General features: G+C 40.0%; 1 protein-coding gene across 5 annotated transcripts; it reads left to right on the forward strand.

Moving 5' to 3' along the window:
* The first annotated feature begins 206 nt into the window (after nt 1-206).
* Nucleotides 207-17,772, forward strand: NUP50 (nucleoporin 50). Of its 5 annotated transcripts, none has more exons than XM_076344174.1 (9): nt 207-527; nt 3,496-3,574; nt 4,665-4,748; nt 6,988-7,183; nt 8,484-9,146; nt 10,138-10,216; nt 11,307-11,425; nt 12,691-12,742; nt 13,645-13,764. In XM_076344174.1, exons 2-9 carry the CDS (start codon nt 3,506-3,508, stop codon nt 13,676-13,678), a joined length of 1,296 nt encoding a protein of 431 aa, XP_076200289.1. In that variant the 5' UTR covers nt 207-527; nt 3,496-3,505; the 3' UTR covers nt 13,679-13,764. The 5 variants fall into 5 exon arrangements, with proteins under 5 accessions (XP_076200289.1, XP_076200299.1, XP_076200310.1 ...); XM_076344184.1 differs by lacking the exon at nt 13,645-13,764 and adding an exon at nt 12,880-13,000; XM_076344195.1 differs by lacking the exons at nt 12,691-12,742; nt 13,645-13,764 and adding an exon at nt 12,880-12,997 and having other exon boundaries at nt 208-527.
* The last annotated feature ends 180 nt before the right edge of the window (nt 17,773-17,952 follow it).

Consider the following 17,952-nt stretch of genomic DNA (forward strand, 5'->3'; position numbering starts at 1 on the left):
AAGGTAGGCGCCGTCCACGTGACGAAAATTCGAACGGCCGGCGCGAGACCCATACCTTCCGCAGGGAGCATGCGCGGCCCAGCCGGCCGTTGGCAAGACGAGCCCGCCCATTGGGCTGCGGCAGCCACGTGATCCGCGCCCCAGCGGCCGGCTGCGGGGCCGCCGCCGCCGGCTCCGCCCCTCTCTTCCCCCCCGCAGCGCCGGCCGCGGGAGGAGGGGGCGCATGCGCGGTGGAGCCGGCGGCGGGGACAGCGGCGGACGGTTCTTCTCTCTTTTTTTAAAAGAATTTATTCCCCGTCGTTCAGGAGGGACAAAATGGCGGCGGCCTGACGGCGGGTTAAGCGACGCCGGCTAGCCGCGGAGGCAGAGGGCCCGGCCGGGGGATGGTGAGCGGGGCTCCGGGCCCGGGCAGCCTGTGACCAGACTCCGCCTCCTGCCCGCCGCAGCCTCGGCCCCGCAGCCCAGCACTGCGGGGGAGAGCCGCCCGACCCCGCCGCCCCACGCCCGCGAGGGGACGCCCCGTGGGGGTAAGTGCCTGCTCGCTCCGCTCCGCTCCCCCGCCGCCGTTCCCGGGATCGCCCGCCCTGGTGCCTTTTACGTGCGCGGGGGGGACGGGACACGCCGCGGGGGAGAGCTGAGGCCGGCAGTGGGCCCTGGTGGGGTGCTTAGGGCGGGCCGACGTGCCGGCGTCCCCGGAGGGAGGTCGTTCCCGGCGTGTTGGTGCCTTCTCCGGGGCGCCCGGGCGTGTGTGCGTCCCACTGCGGGCGGGTGGCTCCCCGCCCGGGCGCGGGCCGGCCGCTGGCATCGCCTTCCCTCAAGGAGACGCGTGGAGATCAAACGGGGGCGAGGGGAAGGGATGATCTGGCTGCAAATGTCACCGGCGGGCCTCAAACAGGAGGACTGCAAGCCAGAGGGGTGCCGAGTAGGGAGGGAGTTCACCCTTGGAGCCTCCTGGCTCCGCAGGGCCTAGTTCGCGGTGCTGGGGGGCGATGGCATTTTGGCGAGCTGCACCGGGGCGGGGGGGCAGAAATACATCCAGTTGTTTTAAAAGCGCGGAGCTACACTGCAGTGTGTGTGGGGTGGGAGGAAGGAACTTCAGATGCTAACAGGGGACTGCAGCTAGGCCTTTGGAAAGGGAGCAAGCGGGACTCTGTGTGCTAAACCGAAAGAGCCTACGCTGAAACCGAAGATCTTCTCAGGAAAGGAGAAACGTGGGTCAGCTACCAGGCGGCAGCCTGGCTTCCGCCGCCTCTGCGCACCCCGAAATACCACAGGCGTTTCCTGCTCCGTAACACAGCTCGGGACTGAAAAGTGTCTGCAGCGCTAGGTGTGCGTCTTAACTCTTGCAAGTGTGCTGAGATGCCTGTGACTTCTTTTGCCGCCTGGTTTTAGAGTGGGCACTCCAACAGTGCAAGTTTTGTGGCCTTATGGCCTTACGTGGCCTAGATTGGTGATATTGTGGAATGCAAATGTTAAAAGTAAGTCTTGTTCTCAAAATGCTGCATTAAATAGGGCAGCTGTAGTTACTAGGTGGATTTTAGTAGTTCAACAAAACATCTCTATTGAGGGGGTTTTTTTAAGTAAAAAGAGCTGTTTCTCAAAATACTCCCATCTCAACCTGTTCAGACCATTTGCTACAAAAACTTCTTGAAGGTTGTGAGTATCAGATAGAGGTGGTTTTGTGTTGCTTCTCGTTTCACAGGTTAGAAAACGTGTCTAGAATTCTCTTGCTCCTGTCTTCATGTATCTTAGATTCTGTTGTCTGCTCCTGTTTTCAGTATTGATGTAGAGAAACCGTGTAAACACAGGTAGGTGCAAAGAACCTGGAGCCAAGGCCAACAGGTTTACCCCTCTTCTATTAGTGGAGGACAGGCTTTCTAGTTAATGTCGGGCTTGTCATGCTGGGTTAAGAGTGGTAATTTGATCTTCCGTGGAATGCGATGGTGTAATTCTAGGTCTTACTAGCCTTTGAGCTTTGGCTGCTGCCAAACAGATGCATTCTTGTCTTCCTCTGGTTGCAAGTGTTTGTATACCCTTGTGGGAAACCGGACTGGGAAGCCAATATGACTTCATAAAAAGCTTTTGGTTTTGTTTCCCCCCCCAATGGGGTAAGTAAGTAAGATTTAAATAGTTCCCTAGTCTGCAGAGAATCAAGCAGGGCATGGTAGGACCTCTGCTTTCAGGATGGTGTGGATTAGGGTGTTTTAAAGTGTTTACACAAAACAATCTTTTGTCACTGTACTTCCAAAAGATCCTAATAACTTGACCTTATTTGTGAAGTGTGTCAGACCAAAAGTCATGGCTTTGACGTGTGATCTCTTAAGACTGCTGTGCAGCTGGATTTACTGTTCCATTTAAAAATATTTCATCGGCTAAACAAGATGTTCTGTAACCATGTATTGTTATCATTTTTGGCTCGAAATTCAACTGTTTGTGGAATTTCTTTTTTATCTGGGCAGGTCTTCAAAAAAAACCCTCTTAGGTTTGCGATCAAGAGTTTCAAATTTGTGCTTGCTTGAGACTTAAATTGCTACAAAACTACATCTTTTCTTTGAAAACTTTTCATATTTAGTGTCAGATGATATAGTCATAGTTAGTAAAAAACCCCTTTTTTTTCATAAAATTTGAGTAATGTGATTGCTTGCCAAGTCTTTCAGATACAAAATATCATAGCTGGATTCATTTGTTGGTTTTGCACACACCTGATAAGTTGTACTTCAGTAAAATGGAAATCAGAAGTTAAAACTATTACAGACATTCCTTCTTCAAAGTTGGTTTTCCTTTACATTGCAGAGATAACTAGCAAAATGATGATTGGCTGCTTACAGTAATTGCTCTAAAATCCATGATACGCTTTGTGTCCTTTGTAGGAAAAATAATCCAATTTATTTGTAATAGACTTTTTTGAATTTCTAATTAGTAATATTCTACTGATCCTGTTTTTTGTAGGAGAGCATTGTCTTCATTCTTAGCCAAGCTTTCTGTCCAGTTGCTTTAGTAGGTCCTCATCAGTATTTATTTTAGATGCTATAAAGCAACTTACTTTCCTCTTGCTGCTTACATGGGCATCCTGAGGCAAGATGGAGTGGAATATGGAATGTTTTAACCAGATCTTTCTTCCATATTTTTGGTTTTTGCAGCCCTTCAGAGTAAGTGCTGACCAGGTGTATGGGTTATGGGACTGAAAGGAATTTCTCTAGCCAGCATTGCTGCTAAAGAAAACTTATCCCATAATTGAACTGCATGTTTCTATTGTTGCTTAAATTTAAGATCAAATATGGCTTATCACCACAACTTTAATCTCAAGTGCTGTTGCTTGTTGTTGCCACAACAGTTGTTAGAAACACTTGGTTTTCAACTGTCATTCCAATTTTGACCTACTTCTATACGAACTCCGATTCCCACTATTTGTTCTAAGTAATACAAGTTGAAGATCACTGTTGCTTAGAATTTAATTTCTGTGCAATTGATTCTATGCATTCCCCCCCCCCCCAGGTGTGGAAAAATGGCAAAGAGAATTGCAGAGAAGGAACTGACTGACAGAAACTGGGATCAGGAGGATGAAGCTGAGGAGGTAAGATAGACATTAGATCCTTCCCCACCCCCACCCCTGCAGGTAGTAGGGTAGTTATTTGCATGTGCTATTTATCTTGTGGGTAAAATCTACAGTAAAATTGGTTAAAAGTGTAGCAATTAAAGATAATTTTATATAAGTGATTTTTTTTTTTTTTTAATAAAGCTTCCAATATATGTAGACCATATGGCAAAGCAGCTTTTAACAGTTAAAATGACATCAGCAACTCAGGGGAAAGGAACTTTACATTTCTAAAGGGAACACCAGGCTTGTTAAAATGCATAATGCTTCTGAACTTTTCAAATGTGTGATGGGTATTTATTGGGTTCATAAGAAAAGCAGTTTTGATTTCTTGAGAGAGATTTTCTTCACGTCTCGTCTTTTTTTTTTTTTAAAGGTCAGTAATAGTTAATTTCAGAAATATGATAATTTGGAGTGCTTAGCTGAATGTCCCTATGCAGCCAGAAGAATTACGCAAACAGTCAAATGATACGTTTCATCTGATTGTAAAAAGAGATTTTAATGTTGAGTGTCTCATACTTACTTATGGCTCATGTATTATCTCTAAACAAGCCGTGCTAGCTTCTGTGCTACTAAAAGTATTAAATGTTTAGGCCTATAAAATGTGAGAAAGAAAACTGACAGTACTCTTCCAGAAATTTGAATATAAGAAAACTTAATTTCCTCATTTATTACAGGGTAGTAATGAGTCATTAGCTGCCTTTGCTAATACTTGAACTACAGCAGACTGCAGGAGATTTATTTACAGCATACATCTCAATATACCTTCTCGAAACTGAATTACTTGAATTATTTGTCATAATAAAACTGAGATTGCACGAAGGGAAATGTAATGCAGAACAAGAAAGACAGAGTTTTGAAAGTATCAACTAATTGTCCAAGTAGCTGGCAAGCTAATCACAGTCCTATATTTTCTGGGTGTTTTTTTTTTTTTTTTTACTTCTTCCCTTATTTGTTAGGGAGAAGTGTTACAGGTGTGTTCAAAAGCTGATCTCGGCCATCTCTTCAGAATATGATGACTTTATGCATTCCGAGAATTTCACTAATGTTTCATAACTTCTTCTTAAAGGTGGGAACGTTCTCAGTAGCTAGCGAAGAAGTTCTGAAGAACAGAGCTATTAAAAAAGCAAAACGCCGAAATGTTGGATCAGAGGTAATGTAATCACTGAGCATTAGTGTTGTAGTTTGACTCAGTTGCAAAATAATGACATTCGTGCTCAGGTTTTTATTTATTTGGGCTTGTAATAATACTGTATAAAGCTATCATCTAGAAGGTATATGCAACTAGTCAGCTCATACATGCAAATTAGTTTTTACTTACTGTTCTGTAGCAAGAGTAAGGCTAGAATGAAAAATGGGTAATACTGGTATGGATTAGGTGAAGAGAGATGTGTATTTTTTGAAGTATAAATGCAGAGTGTTTCAGACACAGTGTCTTCTACAGATGGGTAAAGTAGTATTTGAACTGGTCCAGTTTCATTCTTTGCAGAGGTGGAAGCCTGGAAATGAAAAGTTACTAGTTACCTGTACTGGAGGGCTGGGGGATGTCTAAGGCAGATGCTAAATAAGTAAAAGGCAAAATATTAAGCTGATCTGAGAATGAAAAAGATTTGTTAGGGAGAAGTGTTACAGGTCTTTTGTTAAGAATGCTGCTACTTCCCCTCCCCCCGCCCTGGTAAAGAGCTTTAGTGCCACCTACTCTTTGCAAATTGAAAATTGAAAGGAAGTTGGCCTTCGTTACAGGTTTAGTCCCTGTGAAAGCATTAACCCAGTCCAACCAAATTATAGTCCTTTCAAAAATCCCTGACAGATGCTTTGTCATGTATATCTTTCTATGAAATGTTCTTTCAACAGGGCATGCGCCGTGTTAGAAATAGGACAGAAACTTTACCTATCACTCAAATTGCTTTTGGATTGAATGGGACTAGGCACAATTAGGGGCTAGATTTTTCTCCTGTGCTTTTGATTTTCCATCTGCTGTCCAAGCAATGTAAATGAGGAAGCTGTCCTATCCCGCTTTGGCCTACAGTAGTTTTAACCACAAAGGTGGTAGAGAATGCAGTTAATTAAAGGATTGTACCGGGAAGAGGTGGTGCAGGAAGTAAACCACAACTTGAACAGGAGGGATTCAGGGGCAAATGGAATGGGAAAAACAGAACTGGCTGAGAAGGGGGACCAGATGTTGTAGAAGAAATAGTCAGGAGGGTAGGAGTCAGCTGTTAGAGATCAAAGCTGGAAGAAGAGCTAGGATAGGCGGGGCAAAGTTTAAAAAGCAGAAGAGATGGCAGGACAGCTGAGGCTGCATAAGAAACCTGTGAAATATTTACAAAAAGATAAACTTGAAGTTTATTGATGTTCCTAAATGGAGCAAGCAGAACGCTGGAAAGAAAGACTGCAGTTTAACTTGAATGTCCAGAGAGAGAGGTAGGTAGGACTGATCAAAGAGAAACAGAATAAAAATAGCTACCTAGAAATGAGAAACAGAGGACTGAACTGGAAAAGGTAAAGCACAAAGAGGAACAAAAAGAGCCCGTACCCACAAGGCCAGATACTGGAATGGAACCTAAAATTGGTAAGTTTTGATATTTCTTCAGTGGCAAAACCACATGAAACTCAGAAGCAATTCTCCTTGTCCTCTGATGGCTTTCCAGAGACACTGAAAGCCCACTTCCAGTAATAAGTGCTCATTGCCTCAAAAGACATGATATGTAGTACCTAAAAGTGGCAGTGCCTATTTGCATGTTAATTACACTATATCTTTTAAAAACATGTAAGAAACTATACCGTAAAATAATATGGTTGTAAAGATAGCGTTCAGAACTAGGTAACGAAGAGGCTGCAGAAAGCACACACTATGTTATCAAGTACAGTCTATCTTTGCTTCTCCCATCAGTCACATTGGAATATTTTGGGTAAATCACTTAAACGTTACATAGGTGACTACAAAGTATGCTGTTTTGATGAGTGGCTTGAAGTGCTGGACTCTTAACTGCAGTTGTAAATGCTAAAAGTTGCTGAAAATAAGCCAGCAATTATATATTGCCATGTAATTATTTAAAGAAAGCAAGATGCTATGAATGTCTAAATAGGTAGTCAAACACATCCACTGCTCTGAACAATTTTTATGTATCCACTTCCTAGATCTAGTTTATTTTCATACCGAACATCTGAGTCCATTAAAAGTAGTAGCAATATGTGTCATAAGAAAGCTATTAACTTTGTTTACATAGCTGACTTAGAATAATGCATGAAATGACACACTGAACCAGGGTAAAATAAATGGAATATTAAGTGGGGATAGGATTTTTGTGGAGGTGTATGTAACTGGTTGTCTCTTTTTTTTTTTTTTTTTCCCCCCTTCCCTTTTTCTTTTTTCTCCTTCCTCTCCTCAGTCTGAAAGTGGAGGAGCTTTTAAAGGGTTTAAAGGCTTTATATTGCCTTCTGGAAAAGGAGGAGGTGGCTTCAGCGGATTTGGTAATGGTGCAGGAATAAAGCCTTTAGAAGGGCTGTCTAATGGAAGCAGTAGTGTCTCTAGCACTCCTTCTTTCAGCAGTTTAAAGACCACCTCCGAAACACAATCGGCATTTGGTAAGTTTTAAATAAGCATACATATTTATCAACAAATTCAGCCATAAAATCTGTAGGGTTAATTTAATAGTGAAAAAACAAATTCCAACAACCCTGTGGTTCTCTTCTAAGGTTTTGAGATTTTCTTCCTCTTTGTAAGATTTCTTAAAAAGATTTTAGACTGCTGGAGGGACAAGTTATCAAATGCATGCAGTTTTAAGAGGTGGAAACTAAATTCGTATTTGATCTGATACTGGAGGTAAAAGCTTTATAGGCACAAATGGGAATAGAAGACATTGGCATATGACACTCAGAATAGTATAAAACAGCTGGTAACATGTTCCAGTTAAATAATTGTCCCAATTATCTGAATTTAATTAAAAAAAAAGATGCTAATGGAAAATGTCCATTTAGTAGGACTGCAGTTTCTTTGTGTGATTTTTTTTTTTTTTAAGGTCTTGTTTCTGTATTTTTTGCAGTTCTTGGTAAATACATGCTGCAGAGCTAAAGTATTAACCTTTTTTCCCTGTACATCTTATATTGCAAACAGTCTTACTAGAATTCTATCTCTTAAAATGTAGGTATAAATGTAAGACGCTTGAAATATTTTGGCAATTATGACTCGTAGTCTCATGCTTTAGTAGTCTCTGAAGAATATTAGTTCTATGCCTTTGTGTTGGCGATGCAGAAATGTTAACCATGCCACAGTGTTTGAGTGAGCATGCCACAGAATAGAAATAGTGGATTTTAAAGTTTAGAGTAGCTTAGATTTCAGTGAGCTTAACTAAATTAGGAGAAACTTAAATATTTAATGAGGATTTTCTTAATTTGCTTATTATGGTTTTTATATGGAAACCACTCAAAAATGTGCAAAATCATGGGCTAGTGTGTTCAGAGTTCTTTAAAGCACAAGTAGTAAGAGATAACTAGATATTTTGTTTTAATAACTGTTGCAGCTTGGTAAAGCTTGAATTAAGATTTTGGGGGTTTTGGTGAAATACAAAACTTTTATTTTTTTAATATTATTCTGTAAGATTTCTTTGGATTTTTTTATACAACTGTGTGCTCTATCTGCTTTGTCTATCCCTGAACTAACTTACTTGTCTAAACTTAGCGAGCTTAGGTCTGTTTCACAGTATTGTCTGTTTACGTGTACCACAGTATCTGGTACACAGTGTCGCGTTGTGATAAAAGACAAGGTACCTAACTGAGCAAGAATGAGTGATTTGATAAAGAAATATTGAGAACATTTAGTTTAGGTTTTTATGAGAACTGTGCTTTCTGGGAAAAAAAGTTCTAAACCATATTTTTCTTCTAATAGGATCAACAATGTCAAATGGTCCTACTACTACTGCGTTTACTGAGAAAAAGGCTGCAAGCCCAAAAGCTAATGGTGGCAGTCAACCATCTTCATCTGGCTATGCTCAGAGTAAAGTTTGTAGCTCTAGTGTTTACCACAAACAGTTAGCAGCTTTAAACTGTTCTGTGCGTGACTGGATAGTTAAGCATGTAAACACAAACCCACTATGCGACCTGACACCCATCTTTAGAGACTATGAGAAGTATTTAGCAAATATTGAACAGCAACATGGAAGCAGTAGTGACAGTGGCTCTGAAAATGAAAGCAACAAGACACCTGGCTCTCAGCCTGTTTCTACGTTTGGGAATTCAAAGGTACAGCAAGGATCAACTTTTTTGTTCAACAACAACAAAACTGAGGATCCCTCGGACAAAAAACCCGAAGCTGCATCTGAAAAAAAAGACCCATTGTTAGGAGCTACATCAACCGTCTCATTTAATTTTGGCAAGAGTGTCGACAGTTCTGTTTTGGGTTCCCTTGGTTCAGGAACGCTTAGCAGTTTCTCATTTTCTCCTGGGAATTCAGGTTTGTTTGGAAAAGATGCAAACCCGGCTAAGTCTGTCACTGCAGTATCCACCAATGTATTGGAAGCTCAGACAGAAAGTGGCAATAGCGATGATAAAGGTAAATTCTATTTTAAATTATTATTTTTAAGCTGTGAATGTGTGTGACTTAAGAATACTGCAAAGATGAAATAATACTAAGTTGAACTAGATCATAATTGTTCTTGAATTTGAAAGTACCAAACTGTGCCACTAATCCAGAAATAATCTGTCTTGCATAGTGTTTAAGTATAACTAAAAGTATATGGTTATCAAAACCTATGTATTTGTCAGATTTATACTTTCTGTAATAGAAAAAAATTTTTTAGCTGAATACAAGACTGGAAGTAATTAAATTTAAAGCAACTGGTATGTTCATCTTTGAGCCTGCAGGACATTTCAATCCTGCTGCTTTGCCCAGTAGGTTTATCAAGAGATCCCTCAGTACAACGCGTACGATATGGAACAATTTCATACATCTTTCTTACAAGACTGTAAGGCCAATAAAGTTGCATACTACCTGACAGTTTTACTCTGCTATTTAGCTAAGCTGGGTACAGTAAGCTTATAGAAATCCTAGCAGTTGAGGGACTGAAAATAATCCTGCCACTGTCTCTTGGCTGTCATTCCTGCAACTGATTACCCTTCCCCCAAATTAAAGTTGGTGGTTGGAAGATTTATTTTGCTTTACTTGAACCCATTTGTGGAGACTATTCTTTGAAATGTTATAACTGTTTTCCCCCGAGAAAAGGTTTTGACTTGTTCAGCTTTGCAATTTTTGGTTTTGATTGTTTGGGGGTGGTGGTGGTGGTGTATTTTCATCCCATGTAAATTGAAGAGGAGTATAACGTTGCTTGAGGGGTGTGGCTGAATGAAAAGAAAGTAAGACTTTTTTTCTGTAGCTGAAGCTGCTTCAGAGCCCACACTGATAGCTAAAATACATTTAAATCATTGACAGGCTACACATGTATATGTCAAATACAGCATGCATAAACTAGTTCTAATACAATGCCAAAAATACCTTCCAGATTATATGCTCACAACATTAATGTACTAAAACTTTTTATTTAAAGGAGGAGAAGAGGAGGAAGAAGAGCCACCAAAAGTCATTGTTAATGAAATAAAAGAGGATGATGCTTTCTACTCAAAGAAGTAAGTGATTTTAACTTTGAATAGTGAAGAGAATTGTAACTTTGAGAATAAAATTCATACCTATGTACTGCTACTCTTCATCGCGGCAGTGCATAATTAATGTTGTCTATGTTCTTGATTTCCTAGTTAATAAAACTTTTTAGGAAGCCATGCAGAATATGAAGTTCCAATTGTAAAAAAGTTAATTACAGACAAAAATGTGTAAGACCTTACTAAAATTCTTGTGTATCTTGGACACAGCACAGATAGCTAGTTTGTGTTCTACTTGTGATCAGGTTGTGGTTTTTTTTTTTTTAACAAATGAAGATGATGTTTCTGCCTTCATCAGGTTTTGTAAGTTTAAACTGTAGGGCTTGTACCACAGAAATAACGTACACTACTTCTGAAAAGTGTGAGTCAGGTGCTCAGCTATTTGCATAGCCTAAAATAAGACTCTTCAGTTGGAAAATGCTGATTGTTGTATGAAGGAGTGAACAAGTTGTACTTCTAAGTTCAAAGCGAGACTACCTAGAAGCAGTTTTTCAAAGCATGTTCAGTAGTCCAAGTAATTGCCTGACTACTTAACACTTAGCACAGAATCTGTCTTTCTACAAAAAGTCATTTGCTTTATCTGAGAGAAGGTACGTGCTCGTATATGAAGAATGGCATTAGGTTTATTAGAGCTTCACTTAAAAAACGTTTTTAAATTTTACATAAAAGTCCTATTATAACTTCAGAATGATACAGCAAGTTCTTTTGGTTTTGTAATTAGTGTTTTTAAACAGTAGCTTGCAGTTATTACTCCTTATAGACCCTGAGGTGGTTGTGCATTTTACTTTTCCCTGAAAGTAATATGTTTGTCATTTCAATACTGAAAGAAATAATTAACTTTCTCTTTCTGAACTGGAAGTACTAGCTGTTAGCACATGAAACAAGGTCAAGAAGAACAAAGATTTATGCTACTCACAACATGTTAACTCCTGATTATTGTTAAACTGTTGGCTTACTGTGAGTCAGATGTATACATATATATATGTGTGTGTATTTGGGAGATATCTTTGTATTTAATCTCTACATATCTGCACCAACAAGTGTGGGGGTTTTTCCACAGGTGCAAACTGTTCTACAAAAAGGATAATGAATTTAAAGAAAAAGGTGTAGGAACATTACACTTAAAACCAGCAGGAAATGAAAAAACTCAACTCCTAGTTCGAGCGGATACCAATTTAGGTAAGTAAATTTCTTCTAGTAGCAAGTCTTGATGTGAAATTCCCTGCTAAGCATTAGGATTTTTTTTGTTACACACCATAACAGACACGATTAGTGAAAACCTTTCTACTTTGTTTTTTTTGAATAATTTCAAGTATTGAACAAGCAATTGGATGCCTCTAATGAGTATTACAAAATAGTACACATGAAGCAGTGCAAAGAAGTAAAAGGTTATGGTGTATGTTTGGGTATTTTCCCCCCCACCCCTTTTTTTAATAGCTTTTCTCCATCCCCGACTTGTTGAGTGGTTTGAAGCATGGCTTAAGATCCACAATGTACATGTACTGATACATGTATCAGGTGTGATAAATGAAGAGGAACAAATTTTGTGCTAAGATGCAGGCCAACTGTCATTTGTCTGCAGTTCATCCTGAATACGTAAATAGTTGGCCATGTGGGCAGACATCCGTTGTACTTGGGGGTAAAGGGGAGCATTCTATAGATCAGGCATGCAGGATTTTGCTATATGCGTTGCTCTTAAAACGCACACCGAAGTCCAGCTGTTGAACTGTGTTTTAGCTAACTTCAGTTGGATCACAAACGGTAGGTTGACTCTACAGAATTAAGAGTAACCTGTAGCGTGATAGTTCCTCAATATCTTTTGAGATGAACGTTAACACATACAGCTAACTAAAGAGAAAAAAATGCAACCATTTCTTTGCTTTTAGAAGTTAGGGGGTACTTGATGTATTAAAGTTTTTAAGGTGTAATGTTCTGGCTGAAGAGTGTTTACACACTCAAACTGTGCAACCAATTCATTGTTGAGAAGCCTTGCTACACTTCAGTACCTGATTTCAACAAGCTTGCATGTGAGGTTCACATGCACTTGGCAACTTCCATAAAATAGAATAAATATTATGCTTATAGGAGACCTGAGGACTAAAGTCATGCAGGCCCTTGGTAAATCTCGCCTCACTTTCAGTTTATAATGCACTCTAGCAAGTCTGTATGAAGCCTCTGCAGGCCCAATAGGGGCAGTTTTCAAATACCTGGTGAGATTGGGACTCCTGTGTTAGTCACTTCTAAATCATCAACTTCTTTCAGCGGAGACAGGGTTTGCCAGATAAAGGGCAGGTCTTAGCAATAAAACTGAAGGCAGACGTATGGCAGAGCTGTCAGTGCTTTCAGCATTTCCTTGGGGATTTGAATGTGTCGAATAGAGCAGATGAAAACTTGATTTCTCCAAGTTACCTGCTCTTTAACACAAGTCTTGATTTTTCACTCAGCTGATGCTAATTTTCCTGATGTTGATTTACATTCCCTCTACCTTCATCTGAGGTGAGGTATTAGGAAATCTTTCCTTTTTCTTCAGCTCGTACACTAAGACATTTCAGCTTGGTGTTTCCAAGCGTTGGTTTCTAGAAGCTGCTGCAGTCATAGTGATGCACGCTTTCCTTTTTGCTATCTTCACACAGTGCTATAATCCTTTCCTAAAATCTCACTGTGTTGAAAAACTGAACTGGAAAGGAAGGCGAAGACTGACTTTTCCCTAAACACTACTACCGTGTTCTGAACTATTTACCAGGTTTACAAAATGTGTGCATCTTCCGTGGAAGCAGATTTGAGTTTGTTTGCAACCGTTTTAATAGACCACTAATACTGGGGCTGTCAAACTCGCTACATAATTTAACAAGTTGACATACGGCTGTTATTAGTAAGCCGGTGGTAGACCACATCAGATGTGTTGTACGATTTGAGGATACAAACTACTTATTCTCCCACAGTTTGTCCAAATTTAGATTAACATGTCTGTATGTGTGTTAAAGCTAACTTTTTGCTTCTGCTTATGAACTGTGCTTGATGGTCAGAATGAGCAGCTGGCATAAGCATAAACTAAGCACTACGACTCGAGTCCTCATTTGCTGCTTCTCCCTCGTCCTCTTCCCTTTTTCCTGCATGTCCCTACTATAATTTGATATTCTTCAGACTCCTCCCTTTTTTTAAAAGGAGCACGCGGTATTTCCAGAGACTTCCTCATTCCTAATGGGGAAAGAAATCCGTGAGAACAGTGGCCATGAGCAGATGCTTAGGGAAGAATGAGACAAGTATATATGACATTTGTGAATTGCCTTCCTTCCAAACACAAACTTAAATCCCTATTTAGTAAGTATACTAACATCTGTATTGCAGTAAAAGCTGAAAAATTGCTAATTGCAATTTTTTTTCCTCCTCGTATGCAGGAAACATACTGTTGAATGTTCTAATTCCACCTAAGATGCCATGTACAAGAACCGGAAAAAACAACGTTCTTATAGTTTGTGTTCCTAATCCACCGATTGATGAGAAGAATCCAGCTGTTCCTGTCACTATGTTAATAAGGGTGAAAACAAGTGAGGATGCAGATGAGTTGCACAAAATCTTACTGGAGAAAAAGGAGGCTTAAATAAGTTGCAGTCAGTGATTTAAGGAATTATTGCCAAACTGCTGCTGCTCTTTTTTTCTTCCATAACTTCACTTGAACACTTAACTCTTTACTCTGGTATTAAGAACTGTTATAGGAATTCTGGAAAAATTCTGTGAGGAAAAGCTAAACTAGCTAATAAAAGCTTTAATAGAACACAAGCGTTGGACTGTGCTCCCTCATTTTTCAACATCTAAATGCAGGACCTCTTCTGGATAAAGCATATTGATTTACGTTAAAGCACGTGTTTTTAACACCAGTCGATTTGACAGAATGGACTGAAATCAGAGTACAAAAATATGGTACCAGAGCTTCCTCACAGACTGCGGTGCAATGCAACAACCTCCTGTTTTGAGAAGGGGGGATGTTGAAGCTTAACTGTTGAAACTGTTTCTAGACTCCAGGTTTTTAATTTTAATTGGCCTGTCATATTCTGGTGAGACTAATTTTTCAAACTGTCAGTGACAATGTACCCCAACAACAATGATATTATATATATTGTACTGTGTTTTAACTCTTACAGACTCGTGTGCTTTTGGGACTCGGAGACTGCATCTCGAGATATTTAAAAGAAAATTTGCTTGCGTAGTCTTGTTGACAGTAGTGTTTCTTAGAGAAGAACTGTCAGTTCTGTTCTTACCGTAGCAACAAGCTGATGATGTGCAATAGTACAAGCAGACAACTGGAAGACTGTTTATCTTGGACCACAACCACAGCTGGCATTCGGCGACTTCTGACAAGTCAGAGGCAAAGGGTTGCCCTTCCATTATGGTCCCTCCGAGGTATTCTTCTCTAGTCCTGTGGGCTAAAACTGAAACCCAGCAGAGGCGGAGTCGTAAATGTTGTACTTGTCTCGCTACTAGTACTTTTCTGAAGAGAGCTCTTTTCACAAACAAATTTCAGGATTTTTATAGATCTTTATATTGCCTCTGGCCATTACCAAGAATACATGCGTAAGTGTGTGTGCGTGTCAGTAATTATTTTTCCCGTGTGCTAAAACTACAGTGCTTTACTGCATTACATTAAGTAAACCAGTAGTTTGCAGCTTTAGGACAAGCTTTCTGTGGCAAAAGTAGGGAGCACTGGGTTAATCTATAACTTGGCTTTCAGCTGTGTTAGAATTAACCACATGGCAATAATTTGTGGATCAGAACATCATTCTGTTCTTGGTTTCCATCTCAACTTTATCACACCTTGTTTGGTTATTTAATCCTTTTCTTTTGCAAATCTTGTTTGCTGGAAACTCCTTCCCTAATTGTTTTTCTGCTTCACTTCCAGCTCTGGAAACTATCCAAGAGCTAGATGTTAATATTAAACTTGAGCTGCTCCCTGAACTGTCTCACTGACCAGCTCTGGGGAGATGGAAGAAACATGGCAACCTCTCTCTGGCTGATGCGGCACAGAGGAAAAAATCCCGTTCTTTAAAAAAAGCAGCATGATGCAGTTCTCACAGGGGACCTGGAAATCCACAACAGCGGCATCCTGTGGGTGGGGAAAAAGTAGTAGCACCATTTGATTAGATGCAGCACATCCTACCTGCTGCTCTCTGGGGGGGGAACAAACGGCTGCCTTTGGTCCTCATTCACTGCACAATTCAGGTTATGGCCTTTTTTCTCCCTCTTAACTAAAAGGAGGAAAAACTTTATAGGATCTATAGCCCTCTTGACCAAAGTTCAAAAACAAAGGCCTTTGCTCACATCTCAGCTACACTGAGGTCACAGGAATTGCATTTTTAAGACTCAAGTGTAAAGGAAGCTTAGATACGATTTCAAATATTATTTGAAATACAAACTGGTGCCTTTTTTTTTTTTTTTTTTTGCATCTGGCTCAGTACTTAACCATTGAAAGTTGACGTTATGTTCCTCAAAATAATGTGCTTTTCTTTAAAAAAAAAAAAAAAAAAGTCTTGCCGATACCTAAATTGGAGGCCAAAAGCCGAAGGCTTGCATGTTAATTGTGTATGAATGAAAAGCAGAACATTGCCTGAAAGTTTATTACAGGCTTAGGTTTAATATCCAAGGGCTCAGTTAATTTTGCATTTGTCGTTTGACTGTAGTGTCTTAAACGTGTCTCTGTGCAGGAAGGGTTTATAGACTAGAGCGCTGGATGTGGTAAGCGCATTTGTTACGCATCCCACTTCAAGAGCAACTCTGGAGAGATTGTACCGGCGGTCTTGGGTTTGTGTGTGTGTGTTTACTTCCGAAAGCTCACCGATACGTAACTGTTTCTCCATCCATTGAAATGCGGACCAAGTAACTTAAACAAGTGGGAGACAAACTGAACTTCCTGTGGATCCTTAGGATTTGCCTCCGAAGGGAGGCGGCCTGGGGCTTTTGCACGCACGTATTTGGCCCGGTTCTAAAGCTGGCAAACTGAATAACGGCTAGTGCGCCCCCGTCATGTTTTCAAGGGTGGACATCCTGAGGGCGAGCACAGAGCGTAAGGAAAAATAAGTAGAATAATAATAAATTGTGTTGGAAAAACTAAACCTTAGAATACCCATGCTAGCAAGTAACCTCTTCGGTTAGCTGTGGGAAAGACTAATTGAGAGACACCTTAATTCTTTAGCAACGTACGTATTTATCAGTAAAGCTAGGGGAAGGTATGTAATTGGAATCTCGTGTTAATTAGAATGTCAAATATATGCATAAACATACAACTTCAAACATTTCACACGGGGAAAGCTGCCACTAAAAGAAGAGGGAAGAATTTTACTGCAAATTAGAGGTTTTAATCAACATCGTTCATAGTGACCCTGCAATTACCTGGACTATGAAGCAGGAAAAGTCAGCCAGTCATACACTTTTCACTTGGTGTTCAGTTATAAAGCACAACCCTTCTCCGGTACTGTTGCAAAAACAAGTTTTTGATGATGCTTCAGGTTCTAGTTAAGAAATATTAAAATACATAAATACTGTAAGAGGCCAGAGACTATTACATAGAAAAAAAGGCCTAAAATGAGTTCAAAAGTTAGCGGGGAGCATAGAAATCAATATACTAATGCCTTCATAACGAAGTGGCACATGCTATACAAGGAAGGAATTCTGATCAGAATTCCAACTCGATGAGGCGTTCGTTCCTGTATCGTGGTAGATACTGAATATATTTAACAGCTGGATATCAGATACCCGATGTTAAAGATGCAAGTTTCCTCCCTAATTTGAGTTAATGCCTTCACTGTTTCAGCTGTACATAGGTGCTGGAGTGTCTTATGGATCACGCGTTCTTCCCTCTGCTGTAATTTTGAAGTTTCAGCTGCTTAGAAATCTTTCCCTCTCACCTCCCCAAAACAGAAAATCAAGATCTCTGCTTCTTTTAATTATCAGAATCATCTGTAAGGGAGATTATTACAGTTGGTTTGAATTTTATTTTTAAATATTAAATTGCTATATGCAGGGGGTTTTTTTGTAATGTACTTAAAATTATCTTTTTGGGAACACAACAGCGTGTTCCTGTAATCCCTTTTGGTTGATGGATGTGAAAGTTTAAATTAAAATTTACAGTTCAAATGAACATGTTGTAGAACGTAAACCAATTAGGAGGTATGCTTCTCTATTAAGAACTTCAATTCAGCTCCCTTTGCAGCACTGTAACATTTAAAATGTCCTTAAAGACTTTTTTTCTGATGCCTTAACTTATTTGCATTTGCTAAAATTTTGTAGCTGGTGCCTGTGCGCAGAAATTAACTGACATTAAACAATTTAAAGTGGCATGAGCTAGTAAAAATCCAATGAAAATGCTGAATGTGACGATTTGTTAATTGTTAAGAGATTTCAAACTGCTCTGAATTTTTCAGTGGATACTTAAGTTTCACATAACTTGTCACGTAACAATGTTTTCATTAGTTCTAATACATTGAGGAAGTGTACAAAAATCCATGGAAAATGTGAATAAATGAATGGGAGATAAGCGTCTCGTGTGTATCACTTTCACTTTGAGCGTGTAACACTATTAATAAAATGAATTTTACAGTCAGTTGCTTGCAGGTGAACTCCTGCCTAGAAAATCCCGCGCACGGCCTCACTGCTGCTAGAAGGGGGAGTGCGCCTACTCCGCCCCTTCCTCCAGCCGGCTTTGAAGCCTGTCG

This window comes from Aptenodytes patagonicus, chromosome 1 (assembly GCF_965638725.1).
Source record: "Aptenodytes patagonicus chromosome 1, bAptPat1.pri.cur, whole genome shotgun sequence".
Classification (NCBI taxonomy): Eukaryota; Metazoa; Chordata; class Aves; order Sphenisciformes; family Spheniscidae; genus Aptenodytes; species Aptenodytes patagonicus.